This window comes from Blennius ocellaris (assembly GCF_963422515.1).
Source record: "Blennius ocellaris genome assembly, chromosome: 22".
Taxonomy (NCBI): Eukaryota; Metazoa; Chordata; class Actinopteri; order Blenniiformes; family Blenniidae; genus Blennius; species Blennius ocellaris.
Window position 1 is genome coordinate 15,791,508 of NC_137671.1, and position 23,509 is coordinate 15,815,016.

The 23,509-nt window shown below is 43.7% G+C and overlaps 1 protein-coding gene across 8 annotated transcripts in view; it reads right to left on the reverse strand.

Moving 5' to 3' along the window:
• Positions 1-23,509, reverse strand: part of celf2 (cugbp, Elav-like family member 2) — a 237,182-nt gene that overhangs the window by 79,195 nt on the left and 134,478 nt on the right. For all 8 annotated transcript variants that reach the window (XR_013937105.1, XM_080518093.1, XM_080518091.1 and 5 more), the window contains one exon: positions 11,346-11,542. Coding sequence is in view for 7 of the 8 variants with exons in the window: in XM_080518093.1 (XP_080374219.1) it covers positions 11,346-11,542 (197 nt within the window). In the remaining variant the exon portion in view is untranslated. The remainder of the gene's footprint in view (positions 1-11,345; positions 11,543-23,509) is intronic.

The window sequence follows — 23,509 nt, forward strand, 5'->3', positions numbered from 1 at the left end:
GTGAATAATGGTCCCAAGTAATGCTGAAATTAGTATATTTACAGCTAAGAATAATCAAGGCAATAATGAACTTGTAAAAGGGAGACATTTATGCAAATGAGAGATCTTCAGAAGCATAAAGGTTCAATCTCTTACATGCTAAGTAAGGTTGACATAAATTTGCACTCCAACTATGAAAATCCATTCATCTAAACCACTTTTTAGAATTGTTTTCATGGCGATATTATTGCTGCTGTACTACATAATGTAATTCCAACATTATTCCAGTTGTGTCCAAGCTTTGTCCCCATGTTAGCGCTTAGCAATTCCAACAATACTGCATGAGGGTTAGCTGTTAGCCCATCACTGCAAATTTGAATTCCAGTGGCATTTTATTCCTGCAAATCTTTAGATTTTGGTGTTAGCATTACTGATTCAGACGGGGTGTGGTGTGCCGAGGAGGGTCGGCTGTTAGCGCTGCGCTCGCCGCCAACGCGCGTTATGATTCTGGAGGTGTAGCCGGGAGCCTGCGAGCCATGCGGCATGTGGCGGATCGTCCCAGGTGGTGGGCTGTCAAGATGGGGATCAAAGAGCAGGGGAGTGGGCCTCACACACACACACACACACACACACACACACACACACACACACACACACACACACACACACACACACACACACACACACACACACACACACACACACACACACACACACACACACACACGCACACACACACAGATAGTGCTCTACTTCCACCTGTTTAAGAGTCAGCACATTCACACACTGAAGAACTGCAGATTTTAAGAACATGCCTGCAAGTTTGCTTTCTATTTACACATAACCATACCTGTGTGACAACCTTGAACAAGTGTGTGTGTGTGTGTGTGTGTGTGTGTGTGTGTGTGTCCCCTTTCGCTCAGCACAAACATTTACCTGAAGGCCAAGAGAGGGCTCAGAGCGAGGAAGATTCACTGCTTGTGTTGTTGAAGAGGGACACTCCAAAACACACACCAGAGATGTGCATACACACATTCAGAGTGAAGAGAAGCTGGTGTGTGTGTATGTGTGTGTGAGAGAGAGAGAGAGAGAGAGAGAGAGAGAGAGAGAGAGAGAGAGAGAGAGAGAGAGAGAGAGAGAGAGAGAGAGAGAGAGAGAGAGAGAGAGAGAGAGAGAGAGAGAGAGAGAGAGAGAGAGAGAGAGAGAGAGGACATGTGAAAGAAGGGCAGAGGGGCTCACAAAGAAGAAGGGAGAGAAGCAGCAGCTGTGAGTGGAATAGAGAGCAGAGGAGGGAGATGCCTGTTCATAAATGCTTCATGGCTGCTGAAGGGGGCCTTTGACTGAGCGAAGACCCCCACCCCCCCTCCCCTACCACCCACACCCCACCACACGTCTCTGTCAACACATCTACCCCCTCCAACAACAGGTCGACCCCGACTCCTCTGCAGAAGACAGCAGAGCTGCAGAGGAGCCGAGGGCGGCATGTTAAGGAGACGCATTCAGGCATTTCAAGCTCAGTATTACCTTCTTTTAATCAAACATCAAGAACATACTAAGCCCTGCTCTTTGTGAAAATTAACTCAGCCACAGAGGTGACAACCTGTCCTCCAATTCTCACTTTCTCTTTCTTACATTTAATTTATTCCAGTGTTTTTTTTTTTTTTGTGGTTCTTTTTCTTAATATGAATGAGAACATCCCGGTCTCCCCTGAAACACAGTCGATGGGTAGGTCACGTTCACTGGAGGACCTGCTAATCTACTTAAAAAGACCTTCATTATTTCTGTGCCCAGTGTCCCCCACTTTGGATGGAAATCGTTAAATTAATGCGGTTTTGGCCAGATACAAGTACAGAAAGATGTCTCTCATTTATGTCTGAGCTGAGAGAAGAGTTAAATGAGGGACAGGCTCTGTTAAGAATAAACACTAAAGCAGGAGTCTCCAACATTTATTTCTCCAAAACAACAATTTTTACTGATTTCTTCCAAAAAAAATATACAAACAATAAATCCATTTTTATTTTTGACATGTACATATCCATATTTAGCTATTTAGGTTTGATTATGACTTATTTGATATATTAACAATCCATTACATTTATTTAGATTCTATTCTATTCCGTGTGGTGTGAAGCTGTAAAAAAAGTCACTCTTTTCAGCCGTTTTGCTTGTTTTTCCTTCCTTTTAACTTCTCTTGAGCTTCATTCCATTTTACCTGGATCAACATTCAAAGTGTCAGAAAATAGAAAATTAAATACATTTGTGCTGTCGTCGATTTACAGCATGAATAGTTTCATGCCACAACATGGAGGAAGAATGGAGGAGAAATTTGATGAAAAAGCAGTAAAGTTAAAATCTACATTAAGTCCACATGACAAGCCGTTTCATGTTTTTGGCCAATCGTGGCGAGCCTGAAAAAGGTTGATTTTTTACGCGGCTTCCTGGGTGGGGACATTTTAAAACATTGCCGAGGCTTCGACGTAATTATGGACGAGGTGCACCTTTGCTGAAAACGATGATGTCATCACCCGACCTCTCGACCCAGTAATCACCCGAGGCTCTCCGCGACGTCACTCAACAACAACAATGGCCGACGACCTGCTCCAGATGGCGCTGCAGAATCTGCTGATGCTGGTCGATTTTATGAAGCGAGATGTTGGATTTGTCTATTTCTCACTTTTTGCACGCGTTGTGTCAGCGTTACAGCGCCACCTATAGGCCTGACATATGTACTGCATCATTATGAGTAGCTTTCATAGACTTGCGGATGTTTTACATATGGAAGGGAAGCTTAATAAGAACACTGGGAAGGAGAAAAAACTATTTTTTGGCTGGTGTGGACAGGGCTTGGAACGTTATTATCATCATCATCATCATCATCACAAAATCACCACTGGAAGCTCTGGGTCCGCCACCACTCCTCTGAAGCCGTGAGGAAGTTTGGTTTATTAAACGGGTGAGAAAAGAGCAGGAAGATGGGAGTGCGTATTGTTGAGCTTCACCCTGACTCCTCCACCCGGGGCTTACAGTGATCGCTCTCTCTCCCTCCATCACTCCTTTTCCTTTTTCCACATTCCTTCTGCCCCCCCACCCCGGGGGTCCTACTCAACTACTGACCCACATTAACTACACTCTGCAGCAATTACTGCTCACACAGGCCTCTGGGTGGCGGGGGAACGTACTCCACCTCGCTGTGCAGCTGTAAAAAGAAAAAAAGACCTTAATGTGTATAATTTATGTGTGTCAAAGAGCCGCTGAGTGACAGCAGGGGTGTGGGGGGGGGAAATGACAGCGAGCACATTCTGAATTTGACAGCGCAATAAAGAACAGATTGTCAGATGGAAAAAAAACAGGGAGAGGATGAGCGGACGGCTTCAAACAATGCTGCATCTCTGACGGGCGTTTGGCTGATGTTCTAATCCTGTTAACGTAGGAACCGGTCCAGCTCGCAGCACTTCACAAATCTACACAATCCACTGGTTACTTTGGTGGAAAAGCAGCAATGTCCCCCCCCCCCTCTTCTCCCTCTCCACCTCCCTCCCTCCCTCCCTCCCTCCCTCCCTGCCTGCCTGTCTGCCTGCACACAAAAACAACAAGAGCACTTTCCGGAAATCAAAGCCGCTCTCTGGCCGACCCCAACGTGCAGACGGAGGAGAAATCTGCAACTTTGCTCATAACCGAGCAACTCTCTCTGTCGCTGAGGCATGCAAAAGCATAAACACAACGGGGAGAATGAAAATGGATGAGCAGAGGATAATACACACACACACACACACACACACACACACACACACACACACACACACACACACACACACACACACACACACACACACACACACACACACACACACACACACAATCCCCCCCATTAAAATCCACCTGCAGCTGCTCTCTAATTGGGCCCGGGTAGCCAGCGAAAAAAGCTAACGTCTAGTTAAGGCAATATAATTGGCTGCTCTGCTTTAGGAAAGAATGGAATAAATCAGGCCTCCGTCTCAGGTCGGCCCCGTCTCAACTGAATCCATTAGAGCAGATAATTGTCTTGGACGGTGGAGCGCTCGCTCGCCGTTGCCATAGCTGAGCGTGAGGATACAGTTGGCTCGCAGAGCGGATGCCTGCCATTGGACGGACGGCGGGTCTCTGGATGAGCGGCGGCATCAGAGTGAACCGGGACGGTGAGATTCTTGATCTGAGCAGTGACTGAAAATCACATGCTCTAATCCACCCGCATGTGTTTATCACCAGGCTGCCAATTAATTCCCAAATCTTCGCTGGATCCGCTTCCTCTTTTAGCCATGGAAATGACATTTCAGGAGATGAAATGAGGATTGATCGGGCACATTTTGATTCTGTTATCAGGGAACAAAGTCTAATGAAACCCCTCAGGCCTCCAGTTGAGATGGATCCTTCACCACTACTCTCTACGACACCAGTTTATCCAATTCGTAGATCAAGGATCTACAACTGTAATTATCAGTAAACTTATATTAAAACACAAAAAAACCCCCAATCAAAACAGAGAGCTGGAATATTTCCTGGAATAAAAGTCACCTGACTTTAAGTAGCATAAGTCAAGACATCCATCATGAAGAGGAATTAAACATGTATAAGTCAGACTGGATAATGAGACACATTGATTTTGGTGTATTCATTTGTTAAAGTCTTAATTTGTTCCTCAGCTTTGGCTGATGTGCTTTAACCAACGATTAACCTTCTTTCTAATGATTTCTCCACTTTTCTCTTGTCCCTCCTTAATAAAAGTTGTATAAGCAGTTAAACAGATAAATAAAAAAGAGTGACTTATAAGTCACAGACGTCACATGACGAGTCAAACGACTCAAAGAGCCCTTTAGTCCACATAGTATGGTATTTAACTACTAGACAGTAACATGTAAAAAAAAAAAAAAAGCCTTGGCATTGGCAAAGTCAAAGCTTAAACGTTCAAATTTTTTCATAATGTCAAGTCATTCTCTTTAGAATTAAGCATTTCTGCAAAAAATTTATCCAAAGACACTCATTATTTATCCATCTTTTTATTCATCCGCAGGAACAAAGCCCTGGATATTCCTTCAGATGCCTTCATAAACAGAAAATGACAGTTCACTGTCAGCAGCGTCATTCCTAATGAAGTAAATGTGTTAGTCTGAGTCACCACTGTACGCAATGAAAACTCCACAATCCCCTTCTCGCCAATAGTGAGTCAAATTTGTGTCCTTCGCAATTGGAAAACGGCTTTTTAATCATGATTTTATAGAAAATGTAATAATCATTCAGGCTGCCACCGCCTTCATCCAGCTGTAATATCATGCTTGTTAAAAATTAAATCATTTCCTTGCTGCTTCCAAAGACCCCAGCCTCTCTTGGCTTACATTGTCATCTTTTTTTTTTTGAATTATTGACATGCTGCGTCACGTGCAGACTCCTGTGTGCAGGAGGCAGCCACGTAATGAAGGCATTAAACTACCCGTGTGTGTGTGTGTGTGTGTGTGTGTGTGTGTGTGTGTGTGTGTGGGCCATGCTGTATCATTAAGATAAATGACACAGCACATCCCCCCCTGCCAAAACACAGACATACACACACGGCAACAAACCCGTCATGGCGCTTAAGGTTGTGTTTTAGCAAAAGGACTGTTTTCTGTTTACCCCTCTGGCTCTCTTTGTCTCATTCTCTCTTTATCTCTCCCTCCATCTCTATTTCTCTTTCAGCACAAAATGCCAAATTGCTCCATTTCTTCCCCCCCCCCCCCGCTCATCCACTCATCTGGTTATTAACTCCAAACACATTAAGCCAAGAGTAGCGCCGCGATATTCCCCAGACTGCCCTAGTCAGCACAAACACGCACGGACGCAGCGTTTACACACACACACCTGGGTCAAAATGCAAAAAAAAATGAAAAAGCCTACGTGACACACAAAAAGGGATGACGCTAGGTACGTGGATCGAAAGGGTGGGCGGGAGCATGTCGTAGCAGTGAACAGTGACCGATGTATTCAATGTATTCAGTGACTTCACATGACGTCACATGATGACGACAAATATCTCGCTACAGCGCTCCAGTTTTCGTCAATAAGGTAATCCTTGATTTAATCGTGGCTATCCAGTGGTTTCCCGGGTCGGCTGGTGGATAAAAGTGAACGTGTCCACCAGCCTTTGGCTTCACTGGAAAAATATCTGAAGAGAGCAAGACCTTGATTATCGCTATTCTCTAACATAAGATCTTCACTCCATTACACTGCTCCCTTTACGCGACAACATTTCAAGTGAAAAAACGGAAAAGTTGTAGTTTCCACGGATACAGAGTTGGGGCATTTCCGATGACTCTGAGCACCGTTGTCATGGAAATGGACCCCTAAAACCTTACGGAAGTTTTCTGTGGGGCCAACTTGGTTTCTACGTTTTGGCCAATCAGAACTTTGAAAACATAGTTTTGAGGAAATAAAAAAAACAAAAACGTTGCAGACTTTAATTTTGGGATTTATATCAAAGCTTAAACTGCACTAAAGAAAAAAGAAAAAAGAAAATACACACCTAAATGTATACACTTAAATGATCTTTTCTATTATTTGAAAGTGTGCTTTCACAGTCTTATAACAAAACAATCTCTACAACCTAAACCACGGATAGGCTTCATAGAAGTTACTCAAGATGTTTTACGGTAAATAAAACTGTCTGTATTCAACAATCATTTGAGCAAAACTGAATCATGATAGATATAAAGTCACTTTTATTGTGTAATCAAATATTAACAGAAAACAAGAGACACTCTTTTCAAGTATGAGACAAAATAATCATGCAATAAAGCTCTGAATAATGGTTTTTCAGCCTTTTTCAGAATGTAATTTTCTAATAACTCCTGAAAATGTCTGTATCTGTAGTTAAATACATTGAATCCAACTTTTAAGTTTTTCCTGTGAGAAAGAGCTCTCTGGCCTTTTGTGGGCAGATTAGAGCTGCCGTCTGTTTGATGGATATAATCTCTGATTGTTTGTATGACCAGGATTAACTCACAAGCAAAACAGGGTGAAGTCGGATTCTGTGCAAAGTTTCCATCCATCATACAGACATACATCGTACAGTTCTTCTGTGCAGTTCAGGGTGGTGAGACAAAGATTAAACTGAGATTCAAATCCAAAAACGATGCCCACACTGGGCGAACATGCAAACTCCACGACACCAAGAGTTGGAGTGCCAGTCCTTTAAAATGCATGTCCAAAGAAAGCCCCAAAAAAACAGTATTTTTATAACCATAAATATCAAAAATATCAAAAGGGGACGCTTGATGCCCCAGAACTAAAGTTCACTGTGTCAGACAGACTCTGTTTATCCCAAAGTTAGTCTCCAAATTCCATCATTTATTGTTCACAATGTTGTGCTGTTTTCATCTTTTTGTTGTTGCTGCTGTTCTTGTTTGGACTTGCGGTTGTTCAAATGCTGGCTAATGAGGATGCAAACAAAAAAAAAAAAAAAAAAAGAAACAGGAGGGAAAAAGTTGCACTGCCTCGTAGCCGTGAAACTTTTCTCTGCTGCTCATGTCTCGGTGGGATTAACAAACTCATTTAAATCCAAAGAAAGGGGGGGGGGGGGGAGGAAAAGTGCCGGCGGGTCACCGCCGGGGCACCGGAGCAGGCTCATTTGCCCCAAAATGGCCACGATCCTTTTCAAACAACAGCGTTGCTAATTTCAAATAAACACATTTCGGGGGATAAAAAGAGGAGCCGCGGTTTTCCTGACGCCGGCGAAATTTCAAGAGGGTGGGCCGCCGCGGCGCCTCGTGGCTGAGCCGGAGCAGACGAGGTAAACAACAACAGCCATGAGCAAGGCCAGTACGAGCTCGATCAAACGCTACATTTCCTCTTAATACGCCGCCGCTCGGTGCGCGGCGGAGGGACGGTAAAACAGGGAGGCAGAGAATAAAAAGGTCTGAGCGGCGAGGTGTCTGTGCTGTATTCCCACTGATGAGTGATACACTTGACTCATCAACCACAAAAACAACTCATTTCAAGGGTAGTGAAGATGGAGCGGGAGATTTGAGGGAGCTGAAGGACGGAGGGAGGAGGGAAAGTGTCTCCCCCTCCCTCTCTCCCCCTCCTCCTTCCTCTGCAGACACAGCGGAGAGAAAGGAGAAGACAGAGAGAGACGGAGTCATCTCAAGGCTAATAACACACAAACACAAAGACAAGTGTGTCGTCGTGCAAAAAAACAAAACAAACCCAAAACGAGTTGATTCGAGTGCTGGCAGAATTCTGTCTGCAGGCTTTCATCAGCTCCAATGACTCAGTCAGAACGAGAGAAACACGCAAAGGAAGGGAGAGAAGGAGTGAAAACAGGCAGACTGAGTGGAGGGTGAAGGATGCGGCGACGTTGAGGTGCGAAGAAAAGTGAGGGCTCGTTCACACCTGGTGTTAACGTGCGTTTTGGGGCGATGAGATCACAAGTGGCGAGTCCTGAAGACAAGTGTGAACTGGCACCAAGGCTCTTTCACTCAGTCCCTGTCCACACCAGACAAAACGTCCTTTTTGTCTTTTTGAATTTGCACAATGCACTGATGCACAATTTATCACAGTTCAGTCTTTTCCCATATGTATGACGCATGATGACGTCACGATAAACAACATACTGTGCCTACACAAGATAAACAGCAGATCATGAAAGGAAATTATGAATAGATATAATATGACTGCAATTTTATGAAACATTTTGCTTAATGGAAAGTTGTGCTTTCCCACCGTGTTAACATCCCAAAAGGCTCAGAAGCAAGAAATAGGCTGGACAAATCTGGTTTAATTCACATAGGGTTTTTAGTTTTGCATGATAAAGTGCAGTTTTCTGCCAATTATGACATGCAAAGTGCCTTTACATACATACATTTCCCCTCCCTCTACAGTATGTCATCCTCTGGGGACTTGCTGTGGTGAGAATTATGGAAATATTGTGGACTGAAATAAAAAAAATTATTAAAAAAGGTCAACACTCATTTGAATTATTTAGTGGCATGTACTGATTTCAAAGATTTGAGAGTAAATTCATACTACTTCCCCAACAACATCACAACTTTTCACATGTTTTAGTTATCATAACTAAAACTAGTACATGAATCCTTGTGTATTAGCACAACATGAGCTGAACCAACATTGGGGGGGGGGGGGGGGGGGGCTATTTGAAAACTACTATATTACAAATACATTTTAAGCACGTTAACCTGTTTGAGTAATTTCTCTCCACATATGAATCAGGTAAACCAGCACCACTAGCAGTCTGAATGAAACTCTACTTTCTTTGAATCCATCCTGTTTGGAAATGTGAAGGATGAAACAGAATGTTGGTCGCTTGCAGTGAAAGTCAATGGTCATGTGACACCGTGAGATATAATGCATGTTTCAGATGTAAAAAAATATGTGCTGCTCTTTCATTAAAATGTCACACTTGTCACCACAGACAACAACATTTGTATTGTATTTCAAAGTTAAGAGATTAAAATGCTTATTTCCACTTTTTGAAAGCTGCAGGGAGCCACTGCAGAGAGGTTAAAGAGACCGATGAACTTTACCCTCATGAAAGTAAAAAAAAAATTCAATAGAAAATAAATAAAAATATAAACTTGTGTCACTCTGATTTGTTGGTGTATGTGATGCCTCAGCAGGTAGTTTCAAACATTCCCTCCCACAGCAGTGTTTACTGGCTTCATTCGCTTCAATCATCCTGCGTTTCAAGTGACACTTTGAAACTTCTCTTGAAATTTGCTTTACAGTTGAATGCAAGCTCGGCGTCTCGCTCACCTGTCATCCTCTCTCCCTCTCTCTCTCTCTCTTTACTTTCCTCCCACTCTCCGGGTCTCATCAGGAGTGTCATCAGCCCCCACTCTGGTTGATGCCTGTTAATACGGCAACGCTATTGTCTGCCCGTTGGTTGCTGCTGTCTCTATTGTTTGCGCTCACACTTGACGAATTCATCGAAGGAGAAAAAGAAAGGGAATGGGAGAAAATAGCTGCGAATCATGTGGTTTCGCACAATTGACGGTATAAGTCTGGCAGGGCGAGTCTTTGTCTTCAAACGGTGCACAAAATATCTGTTTGCTTGTGTAATTTTGCACATATATCACTTTGCTCCCCCACTGAATGGGTGTGACGGCCTCCTGGGCCGCTGACTGCTGCGTGCCTCAGCGTGGCTATGACAAGTGTTACCGGCTGTATGGGTCCGGACTCATTGGGCATTTTAGCCAAGCTACAAACATTGGAGTGTTTGGAGTGTGGGGAAAAGGCCAGACTGCTTGAAACACATACAAGGTGCAGGGACAACATGCAAACTCCAGACAACAGATTGCCAACAGATCCAAACCGTGGATATGAAAGATTTAGGCCCTATTAAATGAATGTTTCAAGTGAAAATGGAAAACTTCCTTGGCTGTATAAATACACGACAACGGTGCTCGGAGCCACTGAAAACGTTTTGAAAATGGCTCCAAATGTGGAACCTTTCGAGAATGCTCGGGCTTCATCTCCAGGGCAACTGTTGAAAAACGGAACTTCATGAAAACTGGAGAAAACGCAACTTTTAGAAAACGCTTCATTCCGAAAACAACTAACGCTGCCAACTCGTGGCCAGGAATACTAGATACATTATTTCCAGCGTTTCTGCTGTTTTTTTTGTAAATGGACATCGTTTTCAAAGTGTTTAAACGTGGGCAAACTTTCCTCAAACAAAAACAACAACAAAAAAAAAAAAACTGTGACTTTTTCACTTCAAACATTGTACAAATGGGGCATTAATATCAAATATAGTTCAATTAAAAAAAACAACGGAACAAGCATGTTTATTTTAATTAAAGCTTGGAATCAAACCCAGGACTGCTGACTGTGAACCGACAGTGCTAACCACTGCTCTAAACTACAAGCTTCATAATGAACCTGCAGTTCAGAGTTTCTCTTCCAGAGGATCACATTAGTGTGTGTGTGTGTGTGTGTGTGTGTGTGTGTGTGTGTGTGTGTGTGTGTGTGTGTGTGTGTGTGTGTGTGTGTGTGTGTGTTATTCTGGGAACCTTCAGCAATGCATGGATAAACAATAAACTGTGAAATGAAGTGGGTGTTGAGTGTATTTGATGTGTGAAGGTGTTTTTACGTCTCAATTTGCCACAGAATTGTTCACTTTGGTAAAACTATCAACATCACTTTGAAAAAGTTTGGCATAATGAGTTCCAAAGTCTGCGGGCCGAAGGAAGTGCGGAGGAGATAATCATGAAATAAATGCAATAAGAGGAGACGAGAGAAGAAAACAAATGTGAATCATGTTGGGGAAGATGGAGTTCCGTGGTGATGTGTGTGTGTGTGTGTGTGTGTGTGTGTGTGTGTGTGTGTGTGTGTGTGTGTACCTTTGCTCTGTGGAGGATTCTGGCTGCGGTCTCGGAGGATGTTGATCTGGTAAACGGCTCCGTACGGCTCGAACAGCTCCTTCAGCTCCTTCTCCGACCAGGAGCGTGGGATCTGGCCCACGAACATCTTGATGGCGTCTGGATCCGGCTGGTCCGAATGCTCCAACGCCCCATTCATCTTTCCGGCCGTGCCGTTGCTGTTGGGGAGAAGGTAGAACGTTAATACCGACGGCGCCACTTGAGGTTCGCCGTCCTGGTAACCAATCTTCCTCGTCTGTTCAGCAACCTTGGACCGAACCACTCTCCAACAAACCAAATGACATAATCTTGAACTCAAGCCAATCGCCTCACCTCCTCTGTCAAAATTAGACTGAATTTCTACAAGGAGCAGCATCACAAATCGTAACCGCCGCACTTAAAAGTTAAGGTTTTATTATTTGCGCGAGGTTAGAATTACACAATGGACAACTCCTCTTTGAGTGCAAAGTATAGCCTTGTTGCTTCTCATTCACGAGGAACCTCGCACGACCTTACGGCAGCATAAACAACCCAGGAAATCCTTCGAATCTATTTGCTTGGACCCTGCAGTACTTCTCTTGCATTGAAACACAACTGGAGCAGCAACACTAGTTAAATAAAAACAAGGGGCCGGCACCCCCGGGGCTGAAGGTGGCTTCCAGATCAATAAAAGGAGGATTTTGTAAATCCTCTAAGAGCACTTACATCCCCTCCTTCAGCTCATATCTGAACTGTTTTTCACAAACATGAAAACTGAAGGTGGAAGGCTCTCGGAGGACAGAAACAATTTGCATGGGAGAAAATGCAAACACGCGACTTGAGTAGGATTCACACGCATTCCGGGTCCTTCTGCTTGGAAATAGTCGTGTGGGGTGAAAAAGATGAAACGGAGATGACGGCTCTGATGTTTTACATCAGTGCCACGAAGAAGACATTTTGAAACTCCAACCACTCTAAACTGGAAGAAACATCTTGAAGGTACAGTATGTGCAATTTTGGCAATGCCACTTTTGAACATTGGGTGGTGGTTGTTCGCTTAATACATTTGTTTAAAAAAAAAAAATCATTGTTTTCTTTGACATTTTTACAGTTCACTCAGCCATTTCCTGGGCCGGACAGGTGCCTCCTGCAGGCCCGTTTTCTCCCACAGCCTTTATACTTAACAACCTGGATCTAGGCTGGTTTATTTTCTGGGATGAGGACAGAAGAGTCACCAGAGAAACTCAACCATCAGGGGGATTGACGTAGATCACTCGCATTCATTTTTTTTTAAACAATAAATTACATACTTATACTCCCTTTCAAAATGGAATATTTCATCTTTATTTGAAATTTTCAAGTGCATGATTGACCTTTTCCATTGCCAACAATGATCTGAGTCATTAAACCTGCACATTTTGAGCATTTTTTTTTTCTCTCAAGTATCTGTGTCATACAGACATTTATAGCGAAGGAAGTCTGGCCCCAGATTTTCATTTATAACACAGCTGAAAAGCTTCACCATCACTAAAACTCAGCAAGAGCCACACTCATAAAATTCTCCTGGGTGCCTTAGAAGCTCCTTACAGGGCGACACAGCTTTCAATTCAGCTTTTTACTGACTGATATCCTCGAAGCTGGCAATTTTTATATGTACTGACCCGACACATCGGTAAACTGACATTTCACTCTGACGCTCAATGTGGATTTCCGACTGCGGCGCTGGAGCCGTGGATCTTATTCAGGATGTCTGTAAATCCGTGCTGAGGAACCGAGCTGAACCCTGGTTTTACAGCAATATTTTACAGCAATAAAGAGGCAGAGCTGCATGGGTCCGTTTCCCCGTGCTGTACTTGCTGACACGAGATCTGTGTGTCGAAAAAAAATCTGTGTGTTTTGGCGTGTTTGCACGCATGAATACGAGGCGAGCGGCGTGCTGACGCGAGGTTTTTGTGCAGAGGATTTAGCAGCAGAACCGGGACGGTCCCCCTCCAGGACTCGCATGCTTGGTTCCACTTCCACATCTGGAAGTAGATGCATGCGAAACAGAGGTGAAGTCGCTTCCTCGCCCTTTTTCAATGCGGAGCGACGACACTTATCTTTACGAAACACACACTTGTCGGTTCTGTGCGTTTGGAATGCTAACTCGAGCCTTTTCTTCAACAGTGAGGCCGTGACGGAGATGAAAACGGCACCCGGGCACGCATGCATGCACGGAGAAAAGCGTGACTGTGTTTTGAGGACAAACGTTTGCACATGGCTGCAAACACACACACACACAGACACACACACAACACAGACACACACCCCTGTCATCAAGGCCTGTGGTCTATTTAAGATGGCTGAAAACCAATTTAATGAAACCAAAGTCAATAGCTGCGCTGTTTTATTGCTCTACTTTCCCTTTTGTTACTCTCGGCAGGAGAGAGAAACGGCATTATCTTAAGAGGCGAAAACAAAACAAAGCCAAATCCCGAGCTCGGTTAGCTGACAACGCTAATACCAGACTGTGAAGCTCTCAGAAAAAGGCGAGAAAAAAAGAGGAAAAGGGTGGAAGGAGAAGGAGAAGGAGAAGGAGAGGGAGAGCAGACCTTTGAACGCGGGCCATCCATCTCTTGCAAAAAGAGCCGAGGCGCTCGGCAGAAACGCCCAATTCTTTAAAGGACTTAAAGGACATGTCAAATAAAAACGCCACGACCGGAGAAGGAGTCAACGAGCCAGACCGGTGCTAACAGTCCTCAGGGCAATAACCGCTCCCCGCTAAGCTGTCCGATAAATCTGGCGGGCTGGGAGCCCCGAGTGCCGCGGCTCCGGGGAGAGGCGAGGGGAGGCCGGGAGAGGAAGGCGGCCAGTAAACTGCCCCGATCACTGGCTGATGTTTAGAGGCATAAACAGTGTCGAGATGAGCTCTGGGTTCGTCATGCCTTCGCCCTCTGACAGACACTAAGCCGATGTGTGTGTGTGTGTGTGGACAGGAATAAGAGCTGGAGACAATCCCTCATTGTTGGCTGTTTGTGTGAGGCTTGTGGGGATTGAGCGAGTGCGCATGGGGGGAGACTATACAATAGCCGGTGTCAGCGGAGGAGCGCTTCCCTTGTCCAGGACACTGTCCGCCCTGTGCTGGCAAACTCTGCCCGCTAAGACAATGAATAGCTTCACACCAGCGGCCATAAGGCGTACGAATGCTCACAGAGCTGTCTTGTGTAGATTGCATGCTCCGTCTTCTCCCCGAGGTGCTTGGGAGTCGGTGACTCTCCCAGCTCTAAAGGAATGAGCAGCTCCTCCATCGCCCCTGTGGCCAAGACTGACAAGGTGTTATTGGAGGCAGACAGAGCTTTAGTGTGTGTGTGTGCAGATGTTTGTGCGAGTGTGTGAAGCTCAGCAGGAGAGTGTCCTGGGGCTCGGATTAAGTCGTTGAGTGGATCCACTCCTGCCACAGCCTCTCCATCTCCCCTCCCTCTTCTTCCTCTTCTTCCCTCCCTCTCCCTCTCAATTTGAGCCAATTGTTTGCCTTAATGGCTTAACTATTGCTTCCATCACTCCGGTCTCCCTGCAGCACAGGGCCGTGACTGAGGGCTGATACACACTCAGAGTCTGTGTGTGTGTGTGTATGTGTGTGTGTGCACGATCCAGATTGCAAAAAGAAAAAAAAAGGTGTCTGTGTGGGTCTCTGAAACAGCTGCCGAGGGATGTTAGTCCCTCGCTGCACACTCATATTAGACAGCAGGCATGTTCAACCCGGCTGCAGCTGCACAACGCTGACCATAAAATCTCTTTGTGATTATTTCTTTATTCATACATCATCATCTTTTTACAGTCACTGTTAAAAAAAACAACCCAAAAAACCCCTCATAATTTTCATTTTATATCACTTTATAAGCGAGCCTATAGAGCCAAACAAGATATTTAAACTGTTTGAAAGGACGGACAATAATTCAAACAATCGAATATGGTCGTCTGCTTCCACAAGCTGATCGACAATAAGGCTGGTGTCAATTTACAGCAGAAATTCAACTTTCCAATTAAAGTCTTTACACAACAATGATTTTAAGTGAAAACACAAAACTTTTGTTGAGCTTTGTGGAGTTGAGTTTCCACGAGAACAATGCCTGGAACAATGCAACTTTTCAAAAATGCTGCCACTCTGTCTCCGTGGAAACATTTAGGCCCATAACAGAAATTCTACTTGGTCGTCTGCCCATACGAATGTCTGTGTTCTCCCATTGTTAATGTCTGTAGTGTATTTTTCTCTGCACGCACGAGTGTGTGGTTTCATCACAAAAACAAACAGCACCAACAAGTGGCCTGGCGTCGAAACTACATTATATACAAAATGCTGCCATGTGAACGCGCAACTTTTATTATGTGTTTTCACGTGAAACACTGTGGAAACAGGGTGAATGTGAGAATGTCGTCTTGCGAAAACAACAAAACAGGCCCCTTATACAATGACGTTAATGAATTTTTGCTTTATTTTGCTTTTAATTTTCAACAATCAACAGCCTGACTGAAGAATTGTAAAAAAAAAATAAAAATGTATATATATATATATATCTCAAAAGAACAGCCTCCACACTTGAAGGAATGAGCTACATGGGACAATATTAAGTGCCTGCTACTCCCACATCTGGAGGCCACGAGGCATTCCAGGTGAGGATGGCAGGCTTCAGACGGCAGGGAGCAAACAGGAAGCAGGGAAAGAGCGAAGCAGGTAAAAAGAGAGAGGGGACCGAAGCAGACGAACCAGGTAAAGGAGTAAACACAGCTCAGACTCAGCGTGGGCTCTCGGAAAAACCAAGCGGCCGTACACACTGACATACACACGCAGGCACGCACGCACACACACACACACACACACACACACGTCACACATGCATATACACGCATCACACATGCATAGGCTGCAGTTCAGCCCGGCTGCGCTGATCCTCCCTGCTGTTATTCCCTTCTGTTTCTGCTCTAAAACACACATTCGTTCTGACTCCCTTAACCCCTGGATCTTGCACACACACGCACACGCGCACACACGCACACACGCACACACACACACTATATGTACGACAAGGCACACTCTTGCGCACACACACAAAGACACACACTCCAGTGAGTTTGTGGAAGGACCGGGCTGTCACACACTTCTTCTCATTGGCAGCATGTTTGCAGGGTGTGTAACGGTCCCACAGGGGAACTAATCTTGTTGACAAGCAGAGTGAGAAACATCAGTTCCCTCCTCCCCGAGGGAGTGCAGCCACCAAGGTCAGCTCCACACACACACACACACACACACACACACACACACACACACACACACACACACACACACACACACACACACACACACACACACACACACACACACACACACACACACACACAGAGAGAAGAGGACTGTGGTGCCTCCTCAAGTGGACGAACGTTGACAGACTGCTACATGACTTTCATGCAAAAAAAAAAAAAGAATGTTGAAGATGGTGCAACACGATCTAATATCATAACTTTATAATTACATTATGTTCTTTTACAAGATGTGGTAGTCCAGAGTAACTTTTAAAGTTGTTTTATTTTGTGTGGAGTAGCACTAGTTTGATCATTTTTATATGAGATGTTGTCATTTTGTGATTTATAGCACAATCAATAAGTACAATATCAAAGGCTCCCTGCTCTGGAGGTAACCCACTTCAAGTAGTGTGAGATTAACCAAGGGGGTCGCAAAGTTGGTACGAAGAAAGCTTGAAACGCTGTTTTTACCACTTGGTTTTAAAAAGAGAAATATCATCTTAAAAAGATCCTAGTTTATTATCATTATAACACGTTCACACACAGCCCCGTCCAACACTGAAGCACAAAGTTATTGTTTCACAGTAGTAAGTCATGATAATGAGGTACAAAGTCTCAGCAATGGTGCAATAATTCAATATAATAAGATACAGAGTCACGATAACAAGATGCAACATCAACGTTATGAGCTATCAGAACATAGAACAATACTAGATCATCATAATGTGATTTAAAGTCCACACTGTCAGAAGTTCAAACACAATAATAAGGCAGAAAAACAACATAACTAGAATTTGCTGAGCGAGAACACAAACTGCAATGACGTGTCAAGTATTTATTATGATTAGTATTTATCGTGAGAAAGAACCGTCTGCACTGGACAACATTTCAAATGGAAACGCATCAAAAGTTTTGCATTTAACACAACATTTTGATGTCAGTTTCCACGGAAATGGCAGAAACATTAAACATGATGCAGTTAGTATGCAATGCCACGAGTTGGCGCTGTTTGTTGCTTTTGCAGTGAAATGACACAAACACACAAGGAACTATTTACGATGGCCGCGGTGCACCTGTACAGTAGCAACGTTTTCAAAAATCTGCATTTCCAGTGTCTCAAAGCGCCAGTGTTATCGAAACAGACACACAAAAATGCAAAGCTCTGTGTCTTTACTCTGAGCCAGAGTAAAGAGACACAGATTAAATGACATAACTCATGATGATTTGACATAAACTCAACATGATACGAGAGGGAGAAATTAATCACAAAATCATTATAGAGATTAATCATAAATAGTTAAAAAGTCATTGTAGGAAACTAAGTCATAGTAATGAGATATTAAACCATAATAATAAGACGTAACATTAGCAATACCTAAATGATGTGATTCCACGCCATGCTGAAACACCAAATCATAAATATGTGATAAATAAATGTGATATAAGGTGAACATGAGGGATAAATTCAACACTGGATTGTGCCCAAGTCATTATGTGATATAAATGCAAATTAAGAACATACTATGTCATTATAATAAGGTGTAAATTCAACATAATTAACTACTTAGTCATTATATTATGATAAAATCTTCACTATAACAAACTAATAGAGTGAGGCAGTGAGTTCATCATCCTAATGAGACATATAGTCAAATTTATATCCGAATAATGAGGAAAATGTTCAAGATCAAGAGATACTAAGTCATAATGACTCCACAAAATCTACAATTATGAAGTAGTAAGTGAGAATAAAGAGGTAAAAACTGGAACATTATGAGCTACTAAGTCATAATAATGAAGTACTTGTGAGGAGCCATGATTATGTGAAACCACAGCAAGATGATGAGAAAAGCTAAAGTGCTTTTCTTCTATCATGAAGATTAAAGACAGACTGGTGAACACTTTGTATCTTAAATGGACCAATAAGTGGAGATTGTGTACAAACGAAGACACTAAAACCATTAAATGGGTTTTCCTTGTTAACACCAGGCAACACGGGTCGCAACTGGGTCCGGAAACAAACGCACACACACACACACACACACACACACACACACCCACACACTCTATTCCAGAGACCCGAATGTTTTCTGCTGCTGGAACAAAACTGCAAACAAGATTATGAACGTCAACACAACACAACCCCTCCTTCACTTCAGACAACAATCCCAACCTGTAACTGATTCTGTCATCGCCGGTGCGAGGCGGATTAGTGACTCAAACTAAACGAGTGGCATTCAGTAGCGACTGATTTATTTGGAAACGCATTCACTTGTTTTGTTTTTTTTTTGTTTCATCCTTCCTGTAACTGCCTTACAGCGAGTGTAACTGGCTCCCGGGGGCCTCGGCATGAGCCAAACGAGGGAGTGTGATATTGCCTGTGATTCACTTGAACTTTACAATAAGCAATATTCCACCCACCTTGGGTTGGCGCTCTGGGATAACAGCCACCGGTACACGCCGCACACAACACGCCTCGTGTTCATTATCAATATTTCTCTGCAGCAGAGTGCAGGGAGGGCCCGCTTTGATGGAGCTGGGAACCAGCTGAAAGAAGTGGTTCTATGATTGGCTTTGCATGTGTGTGGCGGTGTGTGTGTGTGTGTGTGTGTGTGTGTGGTTGCCATGGAGACGTGGCAGCACATGCGACGCGGGGAAACGATCAGATAAATGTCACAGTGGCTAATGAAGCTGCACCGGTGCCCCGACGCTCAGCGAGCTCTGCACTAACGAGCCGCCGCACGCCGCCGCCGCGCGCTAATGAGAGGAGACGCGCACACGCACACACATACATCTGAGGGAAAAACACTCATGCATGTCACATGGTCACAAAATGAAATGCGTTTGACTTGTCTCGTGTTTTTTTGTTCCTGCAAAAAAAATAAAAAAAACACAGAAGGATCCCACGAATCAGCAATATTGTAGAAACCAAGAAGATTCATATAATCCAACAAAATATTTGCACTTGGCTTCAGCTTTTTAGATTTTTAAATGTTCGTCATCACCGCCTGCAAAAACAATCTGCAAAATGCAAACGCACACACACACATATCTATCTTAACAACTACATTATGGAGTTATTACATCAGTGCTGAAGAAGCGGAAGGGTTATGATTGATTCCACTCAATCATGAGACCAACCCACAACAATGTGAACACTGAATGAGACAAAAAGAGTCACTTTACAGGAGTAAAGTAGTACTTAATGTAACCAATTACCAGTAGTAACCTGCATAACAGTGCTTGTTTGTATGATCACATGGTAGCATACATTATTGATAATGAGTCTTCCTCCCCCTCAAAACAAAAAAAATGGATTGTCCTATTTCTTTTTCTAGAGCACAAGAGAGGGAGTTAACGCTGCGACATGCAGGACCTGAAACTTCTCTACATTTCTACATATTTTAGTATCTGAGACCTTCCGGGAGATGTGCAAACACAAACCAGCAACTGATGCATCAACATGCCTCTTCCATGCATTTATCTGTAGAAAATCAATCTCCTTCTAAAAAACATTTGGGAAAAGGCCTTCAATCATTTATCTTTACTCCTCATTTCCCAAATTCAAGCATTAAAATCCACACCTCAGATTCAATATTTTCTAACAACAGTGCATTAGCATAAAAAAGACTTAATATTCTCGTCACTGTTTGTCACTTCCACAGCGAAAAAGAGGGACATATTACAGGAGACGTCATGTTCACAGGTGAAACATGAATTGACGTCAACTCCCAAAAGGCCACAAAATGACTCGAACAGGACGCCAAAGTTAGCAGAAATCCTGTTGATCCTAAAAAAATGTCTTCAGTACTTCAGTGACCGTGTGATTAATTCCCCTGGCTTGTATTTTCACTGCGAGCGTCGTCCAAACAGGCCTCGTCACAAGAGCTTGTTGTTGCGAGTGCTGTAAACGTCGCGGTGTGTTTCTGAAGGAAATGCAGGTCAGCATCAAAACAGCTGCACTCCATTTCAACACGAGGCCTTTTCAGTACAAAAAAACAAACCAGTAACTGACTGCATGAGCCTCCCAAACCCCCCCCCCCCCAAAAAAAAAAAAAACTGCCAATGTATCACAGCTGAGAATCTGAAAGGAAAAGACTCAACAACAAATCTGAAGAACTTCGTCACGTCACTATTCAACATGAAGGTTTTTCTAAAACTTCTTCTAAAAGGTTCTGATGCTTCACAATGAAAGGATATTCTATTGATGAGCGAGGTCGTTTCAGGGCAAGCACGAATCCGACCGAGCCGTACGTAAGCGTGCAAGGCGTTTTAAAAAAAGAGAGTTCGAAACGCAGGTAACTTTTGTTTCATGAATGGATAATAAAGTGAAGGAGTCAGTCATGACGAGAAAATTAAGCCAGACTCTGCAGATTCAAACCAAATACTGAGACTACAAATGATCGGATATTGAAATGTTAAGTCTGGTTCATCAGAACAGTTTGAATATCAAAGTAAAACAATCAATACGATCACCGTCAAAGCAGGATCATACAAGTGAGTCTTGGACTCTTGGACATTTAACGACATTTTAAGTGAAAGCATGTCGTTTTTGCATTTCAGTTCCAGAAAAGTTTTGTGTTTTGAAAATGATTTCCTTTGAAGAGCAGAAACACAGAACATTATGTAATTAGCATGTTTGGCCAGAAGTGGGTGCTGTCACACATGCAGCAGAGAACAATCAGCTCGAAACATGAACATTGGGAGAACACAGACGTCCGAGTGGACGTCCAATATGGATCTTCTCCATGGAGATGGAGTCCGAGCGTTTCCAAAAAGTTGCGTCCACAGTGGCTCCGAGCACCGTTGTTGTGTAAATGGAGGATGTATACTTCTAGATAATTCAGCTTTTTGTTAACTGTGGTGGATTTACAAAACAACAAAATCAGGCTCTACATTGGTTTGTTTAATAGGATTTGGAGTTTTTAATAGATCATCCTTTAGCAAAACATGACAATATAACTGTCAGTTGATTCTCCAGTAATATGTGACTTTACAGATCACATCATGACTAAGAATTATGAAAGAATAAAATGAGGCATGTTGCCTAAAAGATGCTGAAAAATGATGAAAATGATTTAGTCGACTACACGAGTAATATAATGTCAACAATTATAATAATTTACTTTCACTTTAAAGGGGAAATGTAATAAAATGTAAAAAAATGTAACCCTATATTTAATTGACACGTTTTTAATTGTGCTGCCTTTTATGTATGTCGGCGTTATAATATCAAGATGAACAGGAAGCATGGTGCATGCACAGGTTAGAGTTCAGTCACATGTTTTGAGATGACTAGTTATCTTATACTAGTTATACTACACAACATGCAACACAGGAAAAATGGAAGACCTTCTGGGAACAGGGCAAACCACTGCAGTACATCTGTGAGATGTGGTGGCAGGTCTGTCTGACAGACAGGTTCGATATGTTTTGATATCTGCTCAAAAATGCTTCAGAAACCTGCAAAGGGTCGAAGGTTTGTCAAAGAAAACCTGCACGTTCCTTTTAAATACAAGAAACATTACCGAGTGATGGATTTTACTTTTGTTCGACGCAAGCTGAGTCTGGAAAGTAATTTCCCACTGCCATCAGTGTTTGAATAGACATACGAGTTTGATCTCGTCGTGAAAAATCGATAGGTTTGCATCTGTCGAGAGCCTGAATACAAATATTGGATGTTGACAACACTGAGCAGGGAAGATGTTGGAGGAAAATCGAAGTCCGGGCTTAATGGCGGCGCGCGGGAGAGGTCGCGGGGTCGCCAAAGCCAATAGCGCTTCTCCCTCGCGGGACGCTGAGCGAGCAAAGTGAATTTCATGCACATCTGGTCACCGAGTTTACAAGCTCGCCATCAGACAGATGGAAGTGATCACATAATCTTCACCCAAAAATGAAAAAACATTTTTTTTTTTTTTAAATCAACCCACATGGCTGGAAAATTCCTATCAAACACCAAACACTGGATTCTGGCCTCCATGTTTTAGATTTTTGCTCATTTTGTCATTTCCTCGAGTCATCTCCTTCAAATTATGCTTTCTCGCTCACATAAGCATGACCTGTGTGTGTGTGTGTGTGTGTGTGTGTGTGTGTGTGTGTGTGTGTGTGTGTGTGTGTGTGTGTGTGTCAGAGAGAGAGAGAGAGAGAACGAAAGAAAGAAAGGAAGGAATGGGGAGAGGAATTAGAGCATCTTAAAGCCTCAACACCAGATTGGTTAAATCCAGGCGGCAGCAGCAAAATTCCAGCCTAATCTTTCGCACACTTCCTCTCTTCTTCACCCCCCGCCCCCCCCACCTCCCTTTATCTTGTTGCTATGGGAACAGCAGTGTTGGAGGGCCACGGGGTGAGGGCGAGCGGGGTGTTGGGCAGGTGGGTGCCTCTTTGAATGACAGTGCGACGAACTTGCGCGCACTCTCGCCCTCCAGTCAGGTTGTGTTCCCTCTATCTCTCTTCCTTTTGTTGTCCCCCCCCCTACCCCCCCCCCCCCCCCCCCCCCAACATCCTCCAGGTCTCTTATCTCCAGCTCGTCGTCTCCTCTCCCCCGTCACCTCTCACTCCGTCTCTTGTGTTTCGCGGGCTTAATGAGAAACAGCTTGTTTGCGGCGTGGAGCTAACGTGCTAACGTGCCTGTGCGTCCGTGTGATGAAATGGCAGTGGCTCTGATTGTCTGGCATGGCGCTGCGGTCGCACTCTGCCAAAAGTCATCATCTGACTCGCCGACGGGGACGACGGCCCATTTGACTAATGCTCCTCCACAGGATGGGCCAGCAACGCCGATCCAACCAACAGAAGAAAGAACGGATGGGAAGGAGGTCGGAGTGTCAAGGGATCGCATCGGATTGGTGCCGGTTCAATTCAGCTCGTCCAGATTTGGGACGCAGGTGACAGAA